Raw genomic sequence first — 15,363 nt, forward strand, 5'->3', positions numbered from 1 at the left:
GCTGATAGTTATTAGCTGTGTGACTCTGGCAAGTCACTTAACCCTGTTTGCTTCAGTTTTCTCATCTGTAAAATGAGCAGGAGAAGGAATGGAAAATCACTCCATTATCTTTGTCAAGAAAACTCCAAATGGGTCACAGAGAGCTGGACTCAACTGAAAACAACTGACCAATACAATCTAGCACTCCTCTTGATCCCTATAATATTTGTTTTAAACTTCTCATCCAACATACCATCTAATATTGATGGAATGGACTCCAGCAAAAGACCATGATACTGGGAGTCACTTAGTATCTAAATGGGCCCCAGTCACCCTGTAGAATTATCTTGTACTGACATTACCATGTACAAACAGAACTATCCTGCATTGATGCCTATTATTACCTTATACAATATTTTTTTTAAAATTAATTAAAGGCTTTTTATTTTCAAAACATATGTATGAGGGGCAACTAGTTGATGTAGTGGATAGAGCACCAGCCCTGAAGTTAGGAGGATCTGAGTTCAAATGTGTCCTCAGACACTAACACTTCCTAGCAGTGTGACCCTGGGCAAGTCACTTAATTGCCCCAGCAAAAACAAAACAAAATCAAAAAAAAAAAATTATGCATGGATAACTTTTCAACATTTACCCTTGCAAAACCTTGTGTTCCAAATTCCACCTCCCTTCCCTCCACTCCCTCCCCAGATAACAAGTAATTCAATATATATTAAACATGTTAATATATATATATATATATATATATGTTAAATCCAATATACGTATACATATTTAAACAATTATCGTGCTATTACAATCTTGAAGTACCAACTTCTGAAACTGTCTTGTATAAATAGGATGACCAGGAGCACCAGTAGAATTACTGTCGCACACAATTAGCACAGTTAACACACTTGCTCTGGATCATTTCCCATAAAAGGTCTCTTATTAATTGCAAGTTCATTAGGGACTTTGTCTGCCTTATGGTATTATAATAAAGCTTTGCCCCTTGAACTGGAAATGGTTTGACCGTGTAAAATCATTCTGGATGACTCCCCATCTTTGTGACATGTACCTCCTTGATATTATTTGCCAAGATCCATCCTGAATCCTTTTTATGGTCTTTTTGTATTACCAGCAGCTAAGGTAGACTCCTGTATACAGTACTCACTCAGAAAATGTTAACAATAATTCTTATTAGAAAAGAAAGTCATCTTCTCCTCTAAGATCATCTTCCATGTACTCAGACTACAATTTTGATCACCTGTATAACTTATCATTAGAATATAGCTCCTTTAAAGGTAGGTACAATTCCTGCCTTTGGTGGTTTTTCCAGAATTTAGCATAGCACCTGGAGCATAAGTAAGAGCATAATAAATGCTTGTAGAAGAATTGATTGACCTAATACATCATTGAATCTCCTGTCAACAAAAGTCTAAGATAAAAGTTAAAGTCTTTTTTAAAAACATGTCCCTCAGAAACAAAATCTCTATTAGGGGAAAAAAAAAAAAAAAAAAAAAAAAAAGCTTTACATTTACAATTTCAAGAGTCTTTTTTTTTTTCTTTTTTAATGAGAATTGTATTTTATAGAGCACACCTCAGAACTATAACTGGCATGGGGCAAAGAATGATTTAACTCTGGTGCTGAAAAGGGTCTTTACATCTCATCTTGTCATTTTCCTGAGATGTGAGTGTGACCATCCCATGCCAGTGCAAAGTACCTAGGAGAGGAATATCCTCTGTACTTCTGCCCTCTTCTTACCTTCCAATACTGCATCTAACTGAGGACTGTGTTCTGGACCCTCTCAATTGAATTTGCCTCATGAACTCAGCTAGTTTAGCACATCCTGCATATAACATGAAAGAATAAGACTAAATCCTCCCCAGTATTAAGGATTCTGTATTAAGGATTTATGGAAAGGATCACAGAGAATGAGACAGTAGGGTTTGATGCATCTACATTGGGGAAGGCAATCATGGTCCCACTGAAATGTTCAAGTTTATATATTATACATATCACTTGACTATTTCAACTGTTGGCACACAATGGTTAGAGCTCTGGGTATGGAACCAGGAAAATCTGAGTTCAAATCTAGATTCAGGTACTTCCTAGTTCTGTGATTCTGAATCCATAATTTACCTAGTCTGTCTCAGCTTTATCACCTATAAAATGGGGAAAATTAGAACCTACCACCCAGGGTTGTCGTGAAGATTAAATGACATTTGCAACATGCTTTGCAAGCCTTAATGAGATATATGAATTCTAGTTATTATTATTAGAAAATTATAGGACTAGAAGCAGTATTAATTCTTTGAATCTATGTCCTTAAATATAAGTAGATATTAAATGTCAGGAATATACATCCTTTTCCTCTTTTTGTCACCTTGTGTAAGTGGTAAAGGTAATAGCCATCCGAACAAAACTGCAAGAATTCTCTTGCTGGTTTTCCTACTCACCAGAACCTAAGAGTGAAATGAGCACATAGAGAAAGACAACAGGTAGATTGGAAGTGACAGCTTCCAGGGAAAAGGATATTTTCAGATTACTCCAGTCTGGAAGAGACTTTGATATGGGTCACATTCTTAATGGAAGTCCATTGTAGGACTTTGAAAAAGGTTTTATTTGGGAGAGGATGGGGTGGGTCAAACTTTTCTCTTTTTGACAAAATGATAAGATACTAATCATGCCTTCTGGAACATTTTCTGAAATAATCCAGGACTGAAGACTAGAGACTTTCAATGTCCTAGGTTTATGGAAACTCCTTGCCCATGACTACGATCCTTTAACTCTAAATGCTTTTCTCTCTCTCTCTCTCTCTCTCTCTCTCTCTCTCTCTCTCTCTCTCTCTCTCTCTCTCTCTTTCTCTCTCTCTCTCTCTCCCCTCTTATATTCTTAATGGAGGTGTTGGGCTTCCAAGTCACATGTCCTTCAAGTATAACACAGATACTGCAGATTTATAAAATCCTCCCTCCTTCTTCCTTCTGGTCCCCAAACCTGGATAATTCAAACTCAATCAACCCTACAGGTTATATATCAATTCCACAATGCTTAAGTTAATTCATGTAGCCATAGGTACAGATGGTACTGGAATTCTTTTTTGAAATGAATTTGTGCAATGGTATTATTTTAGAAATGCATACAGCTTGGTAAAAACTACAATACCTAACTTTTCTTGGCATATATAAAGTTGTTGTAGTGACATTCTAATTGCAAGCTCAGTGCAGCCTTCTCCCATGACCATTTCTCCCAGCTGCCCCAACAACCTGTTGTGATCTATGTCTCCATATTTTCCATCTGACATCTCCCAGCTGAGCCTGACAATTACACAACAAATTAGCCCTAACTGCAGAGGTGACATTTCTCATTAAAAACAAAACACAACCAAAAAAACCTGCCCTTGAAGAATTAGAATCTCAAGCCTCCAAATCCCAAATATGTTTCTAGCGGTGTAGGGGCCAGTTCATTTATCATTGCTGATTTGAGCCAAATTCATATGGATGAATTGGAGGTGAAGAGTGCTATCCAATTTAGCTATTTCCTGAGACAACAAAGGATTCCTCAATCTCTTTCTTGCTTTGACTGGAACTGTTGCTTAAGCGGAAGTGGTCTATGAGTCTCATTGCCAAGATGACTTTGGATTCCAAAGAAGTGGAGGAGGAAGCAGACATCTATTTCTATCGTGTCAACATTCAAGGGGCCTTGGGGTCAAGTCTCAGATATCTAGATTTCAATCTCCCACACTCACCTCTTCAGATCAGGTTAAGCCCTTTCTTAATTAGCCTCTAAATAATCATTACCAAAGGGGAGGGTGATGGAAGTGGGACACATAAAACCCTTTAAGAAGAAGGGACATGTTAAGGGCAAGGGTTTGTGGGGTCTCGCTAATTAGCAACTGACCTGCACACCTCTGAATCATCATCACACCTGTCATCATACGAGGCAGGAAGCTCCTGAGCAGTATTCATTACACAGGTCTTTGTAGCCACTGGTTCTCCCAGACATGAAATGGCCGGCATTGTCTCTAGGTCTGAATTTCCCTCGGAAAAGGTTTCTTTGGGAACTTCATTTTGCCCGAGATAAGCCAAAGATTGTGAGTCTCCAAAGTAGTTTTGGCTCCTATTTCCCTCAAGGTCTTCCGGGAAACTCTTAGTCTCAGGAGACTTGAGAGGTGGTGGAAGGCTATATTCTTTGTATCTCTTGGCTTTTCCACTGCGGTGACTTAAAGAGCAGCGCTCATATTCGGGCAGCTCGGGGCTCTCTCTGGTTCTCAGATGAACAACCTCAATGGTGTCAGAAGTCGGGGACCCATCCAGGTTTCTGCACGGCCTGCTATTGCTTCTTCTTCCTCTTCGGGGAAGTTTACTTCTTTCTTGGGCTCTTTGCCGAGACTGAACCCATTGATCTTCGTCTGTGGAAGATGAATCGGACATCTCCTTGCGGAATTCACTCCATCGGGAACTTGAGATGGGGAGGTGAAACTTATTTTTCTTCCCTTTTCTCTGCTTTTCTGCATGCTCATATCTTTCAGAAGCCTCTCTCTTTCTCCGCCTAAACCTCTGTTTCAACTGTTTTTTATTAGACTCCCTACACGTAGGGGTCAGCACCATGACAGGGGTGGAATGCTCAAATGTGTCTTCTGACAAATCATGCAAGGTGGAAGATCTAAATAATGCAGCAGGCAAAGGACAGGGTGGGAAGTGGGAAATGGAATAAAGCAATAGGAAAAAAGAGAGAGAAAGAAAGATGAAAATGGCAGCATGAACTTAAGACTTTGCAAACAGAGCTCAATTGGAAAGAAAAGGAAATAAATAAAAAAAAAAGTTGTTGTTGTTTTCTTATGTCAGTGTTAACCATCAATGATTAGGGGTAAGCAGAAGCAAGGAGTACACGTGCCAAGATGCACAATTAAAATACAGAAGACTAATTTTTTAAAATGGAGAGGGAGAATGGAGAAGACGCTCTCATTTCAGTACATACCTACAGATGTCCTGAGTGGATGGGCAGACAGACAGCCGGGACTGGCTTCTGGGAGCTGTTCCTGTAGTTGGGCTGCTTGCCTGTTGAAACAAATTTGATAATTTGGAATCTTGGTTAATGTAATACATGCTCGAAATCTTATTTTTTTCCCACATATTTAAAAAGTTGCAGCAAATGTTGCTGCCGGTCATGGTGCTGGCTCCTCAGCTCACAGAATACAGGAAGTTAAGAGTGGTCTGTATGTATGCAAAAATAAAACTTGTTTGAGGAACTACTGCAGCTGAGAAGCTAGAGTGCCCTTGACTTTGCCCTGGAGGAAGAGGATTCCACAAGTTTCCCTTCTATTTACTGTAAACTTGGGAAGGACTCTTCAATTTGCATGTGAAACCTCCTAGGGGAGGCCCAGGAACACAAAGATCTCTGAACCTTCTTTAGATAAAACTGATCTGAATCTAGAAGGACCTGGTAATCAGATATTTTGTTTATTTATTAAATGCCACTGGGTTTATTATCTGAGTAAATGGAACAGAGAGTCACTGAATCTGATAAGATCTCAAAGCCTAGAAGACTGATGACTGCCCTAAAGCCTGGAAGCCTATGTCTGCCAGGGCACACTTGGCTGAATTGCCAGCTTGAGAAAAAGCATCACTATCTAGGCCAGGTCTGCAGAAGTGGAAGGAGGAGCCCAGCTAATTGGACCAAGAGCTCTTTAGTATTTCTACATGCATATTTAGTCATTTGATTATCACTTCAGCCAGGTGAGATAAAGCAGAATTAACATGATTCTCCTCCCTATTTTATAGAAGAGGAAACTGGGCGCTAGAGAAGTCATATGGCTTGCCAGAGGCCATACTGTGAGGAAGTAGTTGGAACTGGAACTTCAAAACAGGTTTGACTTCAAGTCCCTTGTTGGTTTTCCACCCCCATCCCCATTACACAAGACTTCCTCTCACTATTAATCTGTAATATTTTAAAAACAATTCTACTATAAAAAACAGTAGCTGATAGTTACATAATCATTTTAGGTTTAGAATGTGCTTGATATGCATCATACCAGTGTATTAGTTCGGTTTGGGAATAAGCTAGGGTGAATGAACTCTCTGGGGTCATTAGGATGCCATTGATCCTTAGCACCAAAACCCTTAGAATGCAATGGAAATCTACCACAGCCAAGTTGATGTGAAAACCCCGGACAATTCACTAATTCCTTCTTCTCAGTTCCCAACAAAATTTGCTACTTTCCATCTTGCTAATTCTCACCTGTGAACTCCTAAACTTAAACTCTAATGAAGTTCCTCTTGTCCACTAAGACCTGAATCAAAATTCATTTTCTTAAGAAAGCCGTTCTTAAGTGACTTTATTCAACAGAGTGCATTGCTCAAGTTTCTAAATATCAATTTGCAGTACTATTTTATAAATATGCTATTAGCAAGTTTCGAGTTTTGTCTTTCTCAAATTGCTTCAAATTCACCCAGAATTATGTCACGGAATAAAAGAGTTTAAAACTAAAGGATTGGACTATAAGTTCAAAGATTAAAAAATAAATCCTACAGATAAAAGGAAATTTATGGGATCCTCTAATCCAGACCCAATGAGAGTGAAATGCACTGGCAACTACAGACAGAGCAGGCTTTTAAACCTAGAACTTCTAATTCTAGAACCACTCTTTTATTTTATTTTTTTTTAAATTTTTATTTAATAATTACTTTATATTGACAGAATCCATGCCAGGGTAATTTTTTTTACAACATTATCCCTTGCACTCGTTTCTGTTCCGATTTTTTTCCCCTCCCCTAGATGGCAAGCAGTCCTTTATATGTTGGATATGTTGCAGTATATCCTAGATACAATATATGTAGAACCACTCTTTTAACAAGAACATGAGGTACAATTCAAATGAGATCATATTTGTGAGGCTCTTAACACAGTCCCTGGCACATAGTAGGCATTTGGTAAATACTTGTTCTTTCTCTTCTCCTTTTACATTTACATTTAGGGTTATAATTATATGTCTATACAAGAGATGGAAATATAAAAAAAAAAAACAACTAATAATTCACTCTCTAACAGTTCTTAATTCTACCCTTGCACAAACAATATTTATTAAGTGCTTATGATGTAATATGAATTTTGGGGTCCCCTGACCTTAGGGCTTCTGTTCTAATGAGTCCTTGGTCTTCTGGTTTTGGAATCTGCCTCAGGAAACTGAGCACACCCAATCTATCTGAAGACCCCGCCTTAATTCATTTGGAGATTACTTCCCAGCCCTATCCTTGAGCTATAGAATTAACATATCTATGATTGAAAACTGTTTAAGTGTATCACCTTGGTATTGCTTCTTTACTGGACTCAGAATTCAGTTGGCTTAGTAATGGTGTCACACTGCTTTTAATAAACTTTGCCCCTTGACTAAAAGATAGGTTCAACCCTGCAAATCCTTTTGAAATACCTTTGTGACATCGGTCTGGGACTTTTAGGTCCCTCTGTAATGCCGGAGAAACTGAGGCAAGATAGAGATTAGAGAGTTTTTAACATTTTATTAATTGGAGAGTATAACTGACTGGACAGGATTCTCGTCTCAAAGTATCCAGTGACGAATGGGAGAATCCCAAGTCTTTTTATATTTTTCGAACAAAGAAAAGAGCAGGAAGTTTCTCAGAACCATTTGGTTCTGTCAGGATGTGGGGGGAGGCTATAAATTCTTACTAGAAGCCAGAGTTAGGATGTCTGAATAAACAGAAGTAAAGATGTCAATGAGGTATCCAGATAGTCTTGTCTTTTGGAATATTTTAGAGGGATAGTGTCATAAATTCTTGAGGGCAGAAGGAGTTAGGAGCCAGGAAGTCTGATCTCCCCTCATCTTGTGTCTCACATTGATAATTTGTAACCTTAGAGCAAATGGTCCTCAGTCTTAATAAACCAGAGGGGGAGTTTTATAACTAGGGGGATTGAGGCAGAATAGTTAAGGAAACTGAGGTAGAACAATTCAGGGAAACTCAGTCAGGACAATTAGGGAAACTCGTACAGGGAAACTGAGGTAGAACAGTTCCAAGAGACTGTGGCTTAACATCCCTTCTCAACCTCAACACTTAGTACCATCCAGCCCCAAGTGTTAGAAAAAGCAAATTAAAAACAACAACGCTTCATACTCTCTTAAATTCTAATGGAGGAGACTATATAAAAATTAGAATATATAGAATACAGAATAAAAACAAGATAACCTTAATGGGGATAGCACTAGCAGTTTGGGAAGACCAGGAAAGTCTTCCTTGTAGGGTGTATTCTCCCAGAGGGTTCTCAAAAAAAGGCAAAGATTTTAAGAATCAGAGGTTGGGAGGGAGGCGGACTTTAGGTACAAAGGACAAGCACTGTGATTTCATGGAGATGAGAGGAGTGTCCAGTATGAGGAACAGCAAGATCAGGCTAGTTTGGCTGTTTTTTAGGGAATCTATAGAGTAGCAGAATGTCAGAAGTGGGGAAAGTAAAAAGGGACCAGGTTATCAAAATCTTCAAATGCAAAACAAAGCACTTTATATGTAATCTTGAAAACTAACAGGTTCCCATTGGAGTTTACTGAGAAGAGGAGAGGAGCCAACATAGTACAGACATGATTTAAGAAAATCTCTTTGACAATGAAGGGAGACGAACAGATAATTGCAACAATCAAAGGAAAAGGTGAGGAGTGTCTAAACTAGGGTGATGGCTATGTAGAAAGAAGGGGTTTATAAATGAATTTGTTTTCAAGGATTCTAGAGTAAATCTGTGACTTAATTATAGAGAGATGGAGATGACAGCAGTATTGCAAGCCTGGATGAGTGGTGGATAGAGGTGCTCTTGTTGATGATAATAGGGAAGTTTCAAAGGGGAGAGAGAAATATGAGTTCTGTTTTGGATATGATAAGCTTGAGGTACCTGTGGGACATCCTGTGTATTGCCCTATTTTATTTACTGATCTCCCAGTTGTTTTAAGTTATTTGTGGATTTTTACCTGACTTTCAGCAAACCACCTTAATCTGTTTGAGACTCACTTTCCCAAGCTATAAAATGAAAACACTGGATTAGGTGTCTATTTAAAAGTGTTTAGTTTATTTAAAAGTGTTTTGCCTTCTTGTATCCTAAGCACTTAGCACAGTATTTGGCACATGGGTTTGTAATAAATCGTTGTTGAATTTTCAAAAACTGAAGAACTCTGATCAACAATGACCAACCTTAATGGAAAATCAGTAATGATGAAAAATACTAGCCATATTCTGCCTAAGAGGTCATGGACTAAATATATAGAATGAGATACACAGTTCTGGACATGGATGAGCAAGTATTTGGTTTATTGACTATTCACATTGACATATTTTCTTTCTTTTTCTTTTCCATTGGATTAAAAGAGGTAGGAAGGAGAGGATATAAATATTTAATTAAAAAACATTAATAAAACTTCAATAATTTGTTGAAGGAATGTTGATTGCATGAATGAAACTTGTTTACTCAACATATTAAGCATCCCCATACAATCTTGATTTTCAGGGTTTTAGCGGTACACAAATTCAGTTCCTTGGAACTTAAAAGACTTCTACTTTTATAATCATGATAGTCCCACTATTCCATTCCATCACTCATAGTGAACATGGAAGATTAATCCAAGCACCACAGGGAGCACACAGATAAGGTCAGGCACCTTACTAGGGTAGCCACAAATGCACAATCATTCCTTTGGGTTTAGAATTGGGACATAAGACTTAAGGAAAATAATACCAACCCTCCCCCTACCTCTGTGACTATCAACTGACTCTGTCCTCAGCTCAGTTTTGCTGAACAAAAATTAATTGTCTTCTCCGTAAAAGGGGAAATTCCTCTTTCTTCATTTTTTTTTTTATGAGCATTGAAAAACTCAGCAAAAAGCCTGAGCTTTGATGTCCATCAAATTTCATAATAGGTCCCAGGGTTTTTAAGCCTTTTGTGTGTATATCCCTCTTATGTCTGGTGAGGTTATGACACCTTTACAGAATAATGTTTTTAAATTTATAAAATAAAATAAAGAAATTATGAAGGAAGCTTAACTTCCTTTATAGATACTTAATAAATGTTTAATTGATTGACATAGAAATACAGTTTTTCATATATATATGTATATATACAGATGTAATACACAATATGTATGTAACATGGCATCTATTGATACACACACACATACATACACAAATATACATAGTTCACAGACCTCAGATTAAGGACTTTTGCAATTAGTGAAAGAGAAGGAGAAAATGTCACCATCTCATTCTTCTTGGATAGTAAGTCCTTTTCAGTCCATAATTCAAGTTAGGACATCACAATCTTTCCCTGGTCATTGTATTGACAAAACCTTGGTCATCTGAGATAGCTGCTATGTAACATTTGTGCCATGGTGACTTCCTCACAATCTCATTCTTCCAATCTTCTTCTATGTCAAGGTCAAGGGTAAACCCCCTAGGACTTGGGTAAAACTTCATAAAACTATCTTATCCATCAAGCTAGTGTCCTCCTCCCAATTCTTCCAATTTACATCTCCCTACAAGTGGAGTCTACATCTTTTAGTAAATGATAAAATGGTTTCCCATTACTATAATGACATATCAAAAACTATATAATTACATTTTAAAGATATAAATAATTCCTGTACAAACTAGAAAGATGACTTGATTAGGCAGGCAGATTGTAGAATGGATACAGTTCTGAATCTGGGGTCAGAAAGACCTGAGTTCAAATTTAGCCTCAGAAATCTATTAGCTAGATGTGCAACCTTGAACAAATTGTTTAATCTTTGCCTCAGTTTCCTTATCTGTAAAAACGGGGATTAAAAATAGCAGGATTGTGTATTTGTAAGTTATATCTGCCAACCTTAAAGTGCTATATAAATATTGCTTATTAACTAGGAAAACATTTTTACAGCTAAAGGTTCTGAAAAAGATCTCATTTCCAAAATATATAGAGAATTGACTCTAATTTATAAGAAATCAAGCCATTCTCCAATTGATAAATGATCAAAGGATATGAACAGACAATTTTCAGATGATGAAATTGAAACTATTTCCATTCATATGAAAGAGTGTTCCAAATCACTATTGATCAGAGAAATGCAAATTAAGACAACTCTGAGATACCACTACACACCTGTCAGATTGGCTAAGATGACAGGAAAAAATAATGATGAATGTTGGAGGGGATGCGGGAAAACTGGGACAGTGATGCATTGTTGGTGGAGTTGTGAACGAATCCAACCATTCTAGAGAGCAATTTGGAACTATGCTCAAAAAGTTATCAAACTGTGCATACCCTTTGATCCAGCAGTGTTTCTATTGGGCTTATACCCCAAAGAGATACTAAAGAAGGGAAAGGGACCTGTATGTGCCAAAATGTTTGTGGCAGCCCTGTTTGTAGTGGCTAGAAACTGGAAATTGAATGGATGCCCATCAATTGGAGAATGGCTGGGTCAATTGTGGTATATGAATGTTATGGAATATTATTGTTCTGTAAGAAATGACCAGCAGGATGAATACAGAGAGGCTTGGAGAGACTTACATGAACTGATGCTGAGTGAAATGAGCAGAACCAGGAGATCATTATATACTTCAACAATGATACTGTATGAGGATGTATTCTGATGGAAGTGGATTTCTTCGACAAAAAGAAGATCTAACTCAGTTTCAATTGATCAAGGATGGACAGAAGCAGCTACACCCAAAGAAAGTACACTGAGAAATGAATGTAAACTGGTTGCATTTTTGTTTTTCTTCCCGGGTTATTTTTACTTTCTGAATCCAATTCTTTGCAACAAGAGAACTGTTCGGTTCTGCACACATATATTGTATCTAGGATATACTGTGCCATATTTAACATGTATAGTACTGCTTGCCATCTGGGGGAGGGGGTGGAAGGAGGGAGGGAGAAAATCAGAATAGAAGTGAGTGCAAGGGATAATGTTGTAAAAAATTACCCTGGCATGGGTTCTGTCAATAAAAAGTTAAAAGTATTAAAATAATAATGATAAATAAATAAATAATAGATGTTGCTTATTATTATTATTAATTACCTATAGTTCCCTTCCAATAACCAGATTCTCTCTGGAATTTCCAACCATCTTCTAAAAATTACTGATTATATAATAAGAGAATAAGAAGAACCTGAAATGCCTTCTCCTCCACTCCAACTATTGACCTCCCAGGCTTCCTTTAAGATTCCAACTAAAATTCCACATCCCTCCTTTCACTGCCCCACTACCTCCCCTTCCATAAGGCCACCTCCATTCATCTTGATCCATATCTTGACCCAGATGGCTCTGGAGGAGAAAGTAAGGCTGGTGACTTTGCATGGCCTCCCTCACTGAAATCCAATTCACTTGTACCTCACAATGCCTTTCTTCTGTTAATTATTTCCTATTTATACTATATTGTTACTTGATTTGTGTATATTTACATACATATTGTCTCCCTTTTAGATTGTAAGCTTCTTGAGGGTAGGAACTGCCTGTTGTCTCTTTTCATACCTCTAGCACTCAGCACAGAGCCGGCATATAGTAATCATTTAATAATTACTTATTGAATTGAAAGGAGAATTTGGCAAGACAGCAACAACCTCAGGCAAGGAGAAAGGGGAAAGGACCAAAGATGTTCTAGCTCCACTTGGGAATCTAGATGTATAATATCAGACTGGTGTCAGAATGTAGCAATAAGAGCAGTGGGTCTGTAGAGCATCTGGGTTCAAGACCCTGCTCCAATAATAATAATAATAACAACAACAATAACAAGTATTTATATGGCAATTGAAAATTTGCAAAACACTTTAAAAATATTTCTCCTGATTCTCATAACAATCTTGGAACATAGACACTATTTTTATTCCCATTTTTCAAGTGAGGCAAATGACTGGCCCAGGATTGCATAGCTAATAAGTCGTCACTTTTGTCAAAGATAGGATTTGAATTCGGGTCTTCTGAACTCAGGCCAAAACTCTATCTATTCCATCAATCTGTCTCATTACTATCCAACTACTGTCAAGTTACTCCAGTTCTCTGGACCCATTTTCTCACAGAGAGAAGGGATTGATGAGAGGATGCCTCTGGTCCTTTCTAACTCTTAACCCCATGATGTTCCACAATCCTATGATCTTACTTCAAAGCATTCCAAAGATGGGCCCCTTGCCTGTAAGGAAGTGAACCCCCTACCCCCAGCCTGGTGATTTAAAATGAGCAATTGCAATAAGTACTTCCACAATAGCCAAGGAAAAAGCATTTCTGCTTCTACAAATCACATGCTTGGTGGGCACTGGGCATATTCTGTACTGCCCACAATGATGTATTCAAAAATTTATATCTTAAGTCAGTAATATTTGTGTAGTACGTTGTTTGGATAGCCTTAGGACAACCTTAACAATTATATCCTTAATTCCATATAATTATAAATTTAAGTGAGATGAAAGGAACTCTGGATTATAGCACTTGTTTTCTCCAATTATAGCACAATAAAGTGGAAACAGAATTAAACATAAACTGAGTTTGAATCTTCAGTTATTCCTTCTATATCTAGGGTTAGGGGCTCAGTTGCCCCCTTGATCTAGGAAATCCACGTAAAATTTTTTGCCCCTCCCTTTGTACCAGAGAAGAAATCTGAATTATTACAATATTTTTAAAAACCCAAATATGTCAATATTTACTTTTCTGAGTTTCTAAATTTTTCCTGTGTCATCTGCTGGCCTTTGTGAGTAATTTCCAGCTTCTGCAAGACTCCCCCCAAATTTACATTTAATTTCTTATGCTGATCTGTGATGTATTGAAACCATTATGTGGCAAGCTGCAATGTGCAATGTATTCACTACTTATGTGACCTGAAATAATTCACCTGAAATTTTCTAGGCCTCAACTTCTTCCCCTGGGAAACCCAAGGAGCATAAATTGAGAGCTGGTAGAGATTTTAGAATTCATCAATCACAATTCCCTCATTTTACAATCAGGCAACTAAAAGCCAGAAAGATAAGTGACTTGTAAGCAAGTGGCAAAGTTTAGGGTCTAAATCTAGACCCTCTGACCCCAAAGCCAGTAGCTTTCTACCAAACCTTGAGTTTCTTTCATCTCCATATCTTTTCATAGGGGATTGTTTCTCTCCTTGGCATCTAGGGGACTCAGTAGTTAAAGCTTTGGAGCCAGAGTCAGGATGACCCAATTTTAAATCCAGCCTCCAACAGTTATTAGTTGTATCCTGGGAAAATCACTTAACTTTTATTGGACTCAATTTCCTCATCTGTAAAATGGAATTAACATTACCTCCTAATTTTCCAGAGTTTTGTTGGGATGAAATGAGATATTTATAAAACACTTGTCAAATTCAAGAATGCTGTATACAGTTATCCCTTTAATATCATGGCTTTTCCCATCCTACTTTCAATCTATCATAGGTTTGCATAAAAAAATTAAATGGGAATTTGATAGGAGCTTTGTAAAAGCCACAGATGATACAAAGGTCAGCTGACAAAGGACAGCAGAACTTATGAGTAAATTTCATCATTTTTAACAATAAAATACTGTAAACACTCCATAAAAGAAAAAGAAAAAAAAATCAGACTTCTCTGATACAAAGAGAAGAGCAAAAAATTTTAGTTGGATTTTTAAAATCTCAGGGTGCAGCACCCCTAACTCCCACAATATGTAAGGGATAACTGTTAATGCTAGCTATTAGTACGATAATAAAGTAAAATCTCATTCAAGCTCTACTAATTTTGATGTCTTCTTTTGTTACTATATTTATAGCAGTGTGTTATCATGGAAAAAAAAATAATAGAATGGCAATTGACCCCTATCCCTAATGCTTTCTAGTCTGTGTGACCAAGGATGAGCATTTGGGCCTGTCCCCTCCTTAGTAAAATGGGAACAATACCATTCATGTGACTTTCGTCTTAGGATTGTTGGGAGGATAAAATCAGACATGCAATGCAAGATACTATATAAACCTTCAAGTGCTCTATAAAGAACAGCTATTATAATTGTATCTTCCTTAGAATGGCACTCCACATGCTACAAAGTCCTTTGCCATGCACTGTTATTCAGTACTCTCAACTATGATGTAGGCAAAGAAAGTATTATTATTATGTCCCTTTTATAGATGAACAAAGAGGTTCAGAAAACTAAAGGAGTTGTCTGAGGTAAGAAAATGAGCAAATAACAGATGGGGGAGGGGGTCTAGAAGGAGATTTTTTTAATCTGTCTTCAGCATTATTCATATTCTATCTTAATTCTTTCCTGTGAAGGTTTTCTAGGCATAAATAGAATTGATAGGAGAAATGCTTAAATCAGTGAATTGAAATGAATTTCCTAAAGCTGGAACACATACTTATATTTCTTACAGAATCAAAGGACTTCAGAGTTAGAAAATACTTTGAAAGTC

The 15,363-nt window shown here is 37.4% G+C and overlaps 1 protein-coding gene across 3 annotated transcripts in view; it reads right to left on the minus strand.

Moving 5' to 3' along the window:
• Positions 1 to 15,363, minus strand: part of MARCHF1 (membrane associated ring-CH-type finger 1) — a 1,059,500-nt gene that overhangs the window by 116,127 nt on the left and 928,010 nt on the right. For 2 of the 3 annotated variants that reach the window (XM_051967076.1, XM_051967075.1), the window contains one exon: positions 4,958 to 5,037. In XM_051967076.1, coding sequence (XP_051823036.1) covers positions 4,958 to 5,037 — 80 coding nt within the window. Of the gene's footprint in view, positions 1 to 3,877; positions 4,643 to 4,957; positions 5,038 to 15,363 lie in introns of all 3 variants that reach the window. The other variant, XM_051967077.1, reaches the window with a different exon arrangement.

This window comes from Antechinus flavipes, chromosome 6 (genome assembly GCF_016432865.1).
Source record: "Antechinus flavipes isolate AdamAnt ecotype Samford, QLD, Australia chromosome 6, AdamAnt_v2, whole genome shotgun sequence".
NCBI lineage: Eukaryota > Metazoa > Chordata > Mammalia > Dasyuromorphia > Dasyuridae > Antechinus > Antechinus flavipes.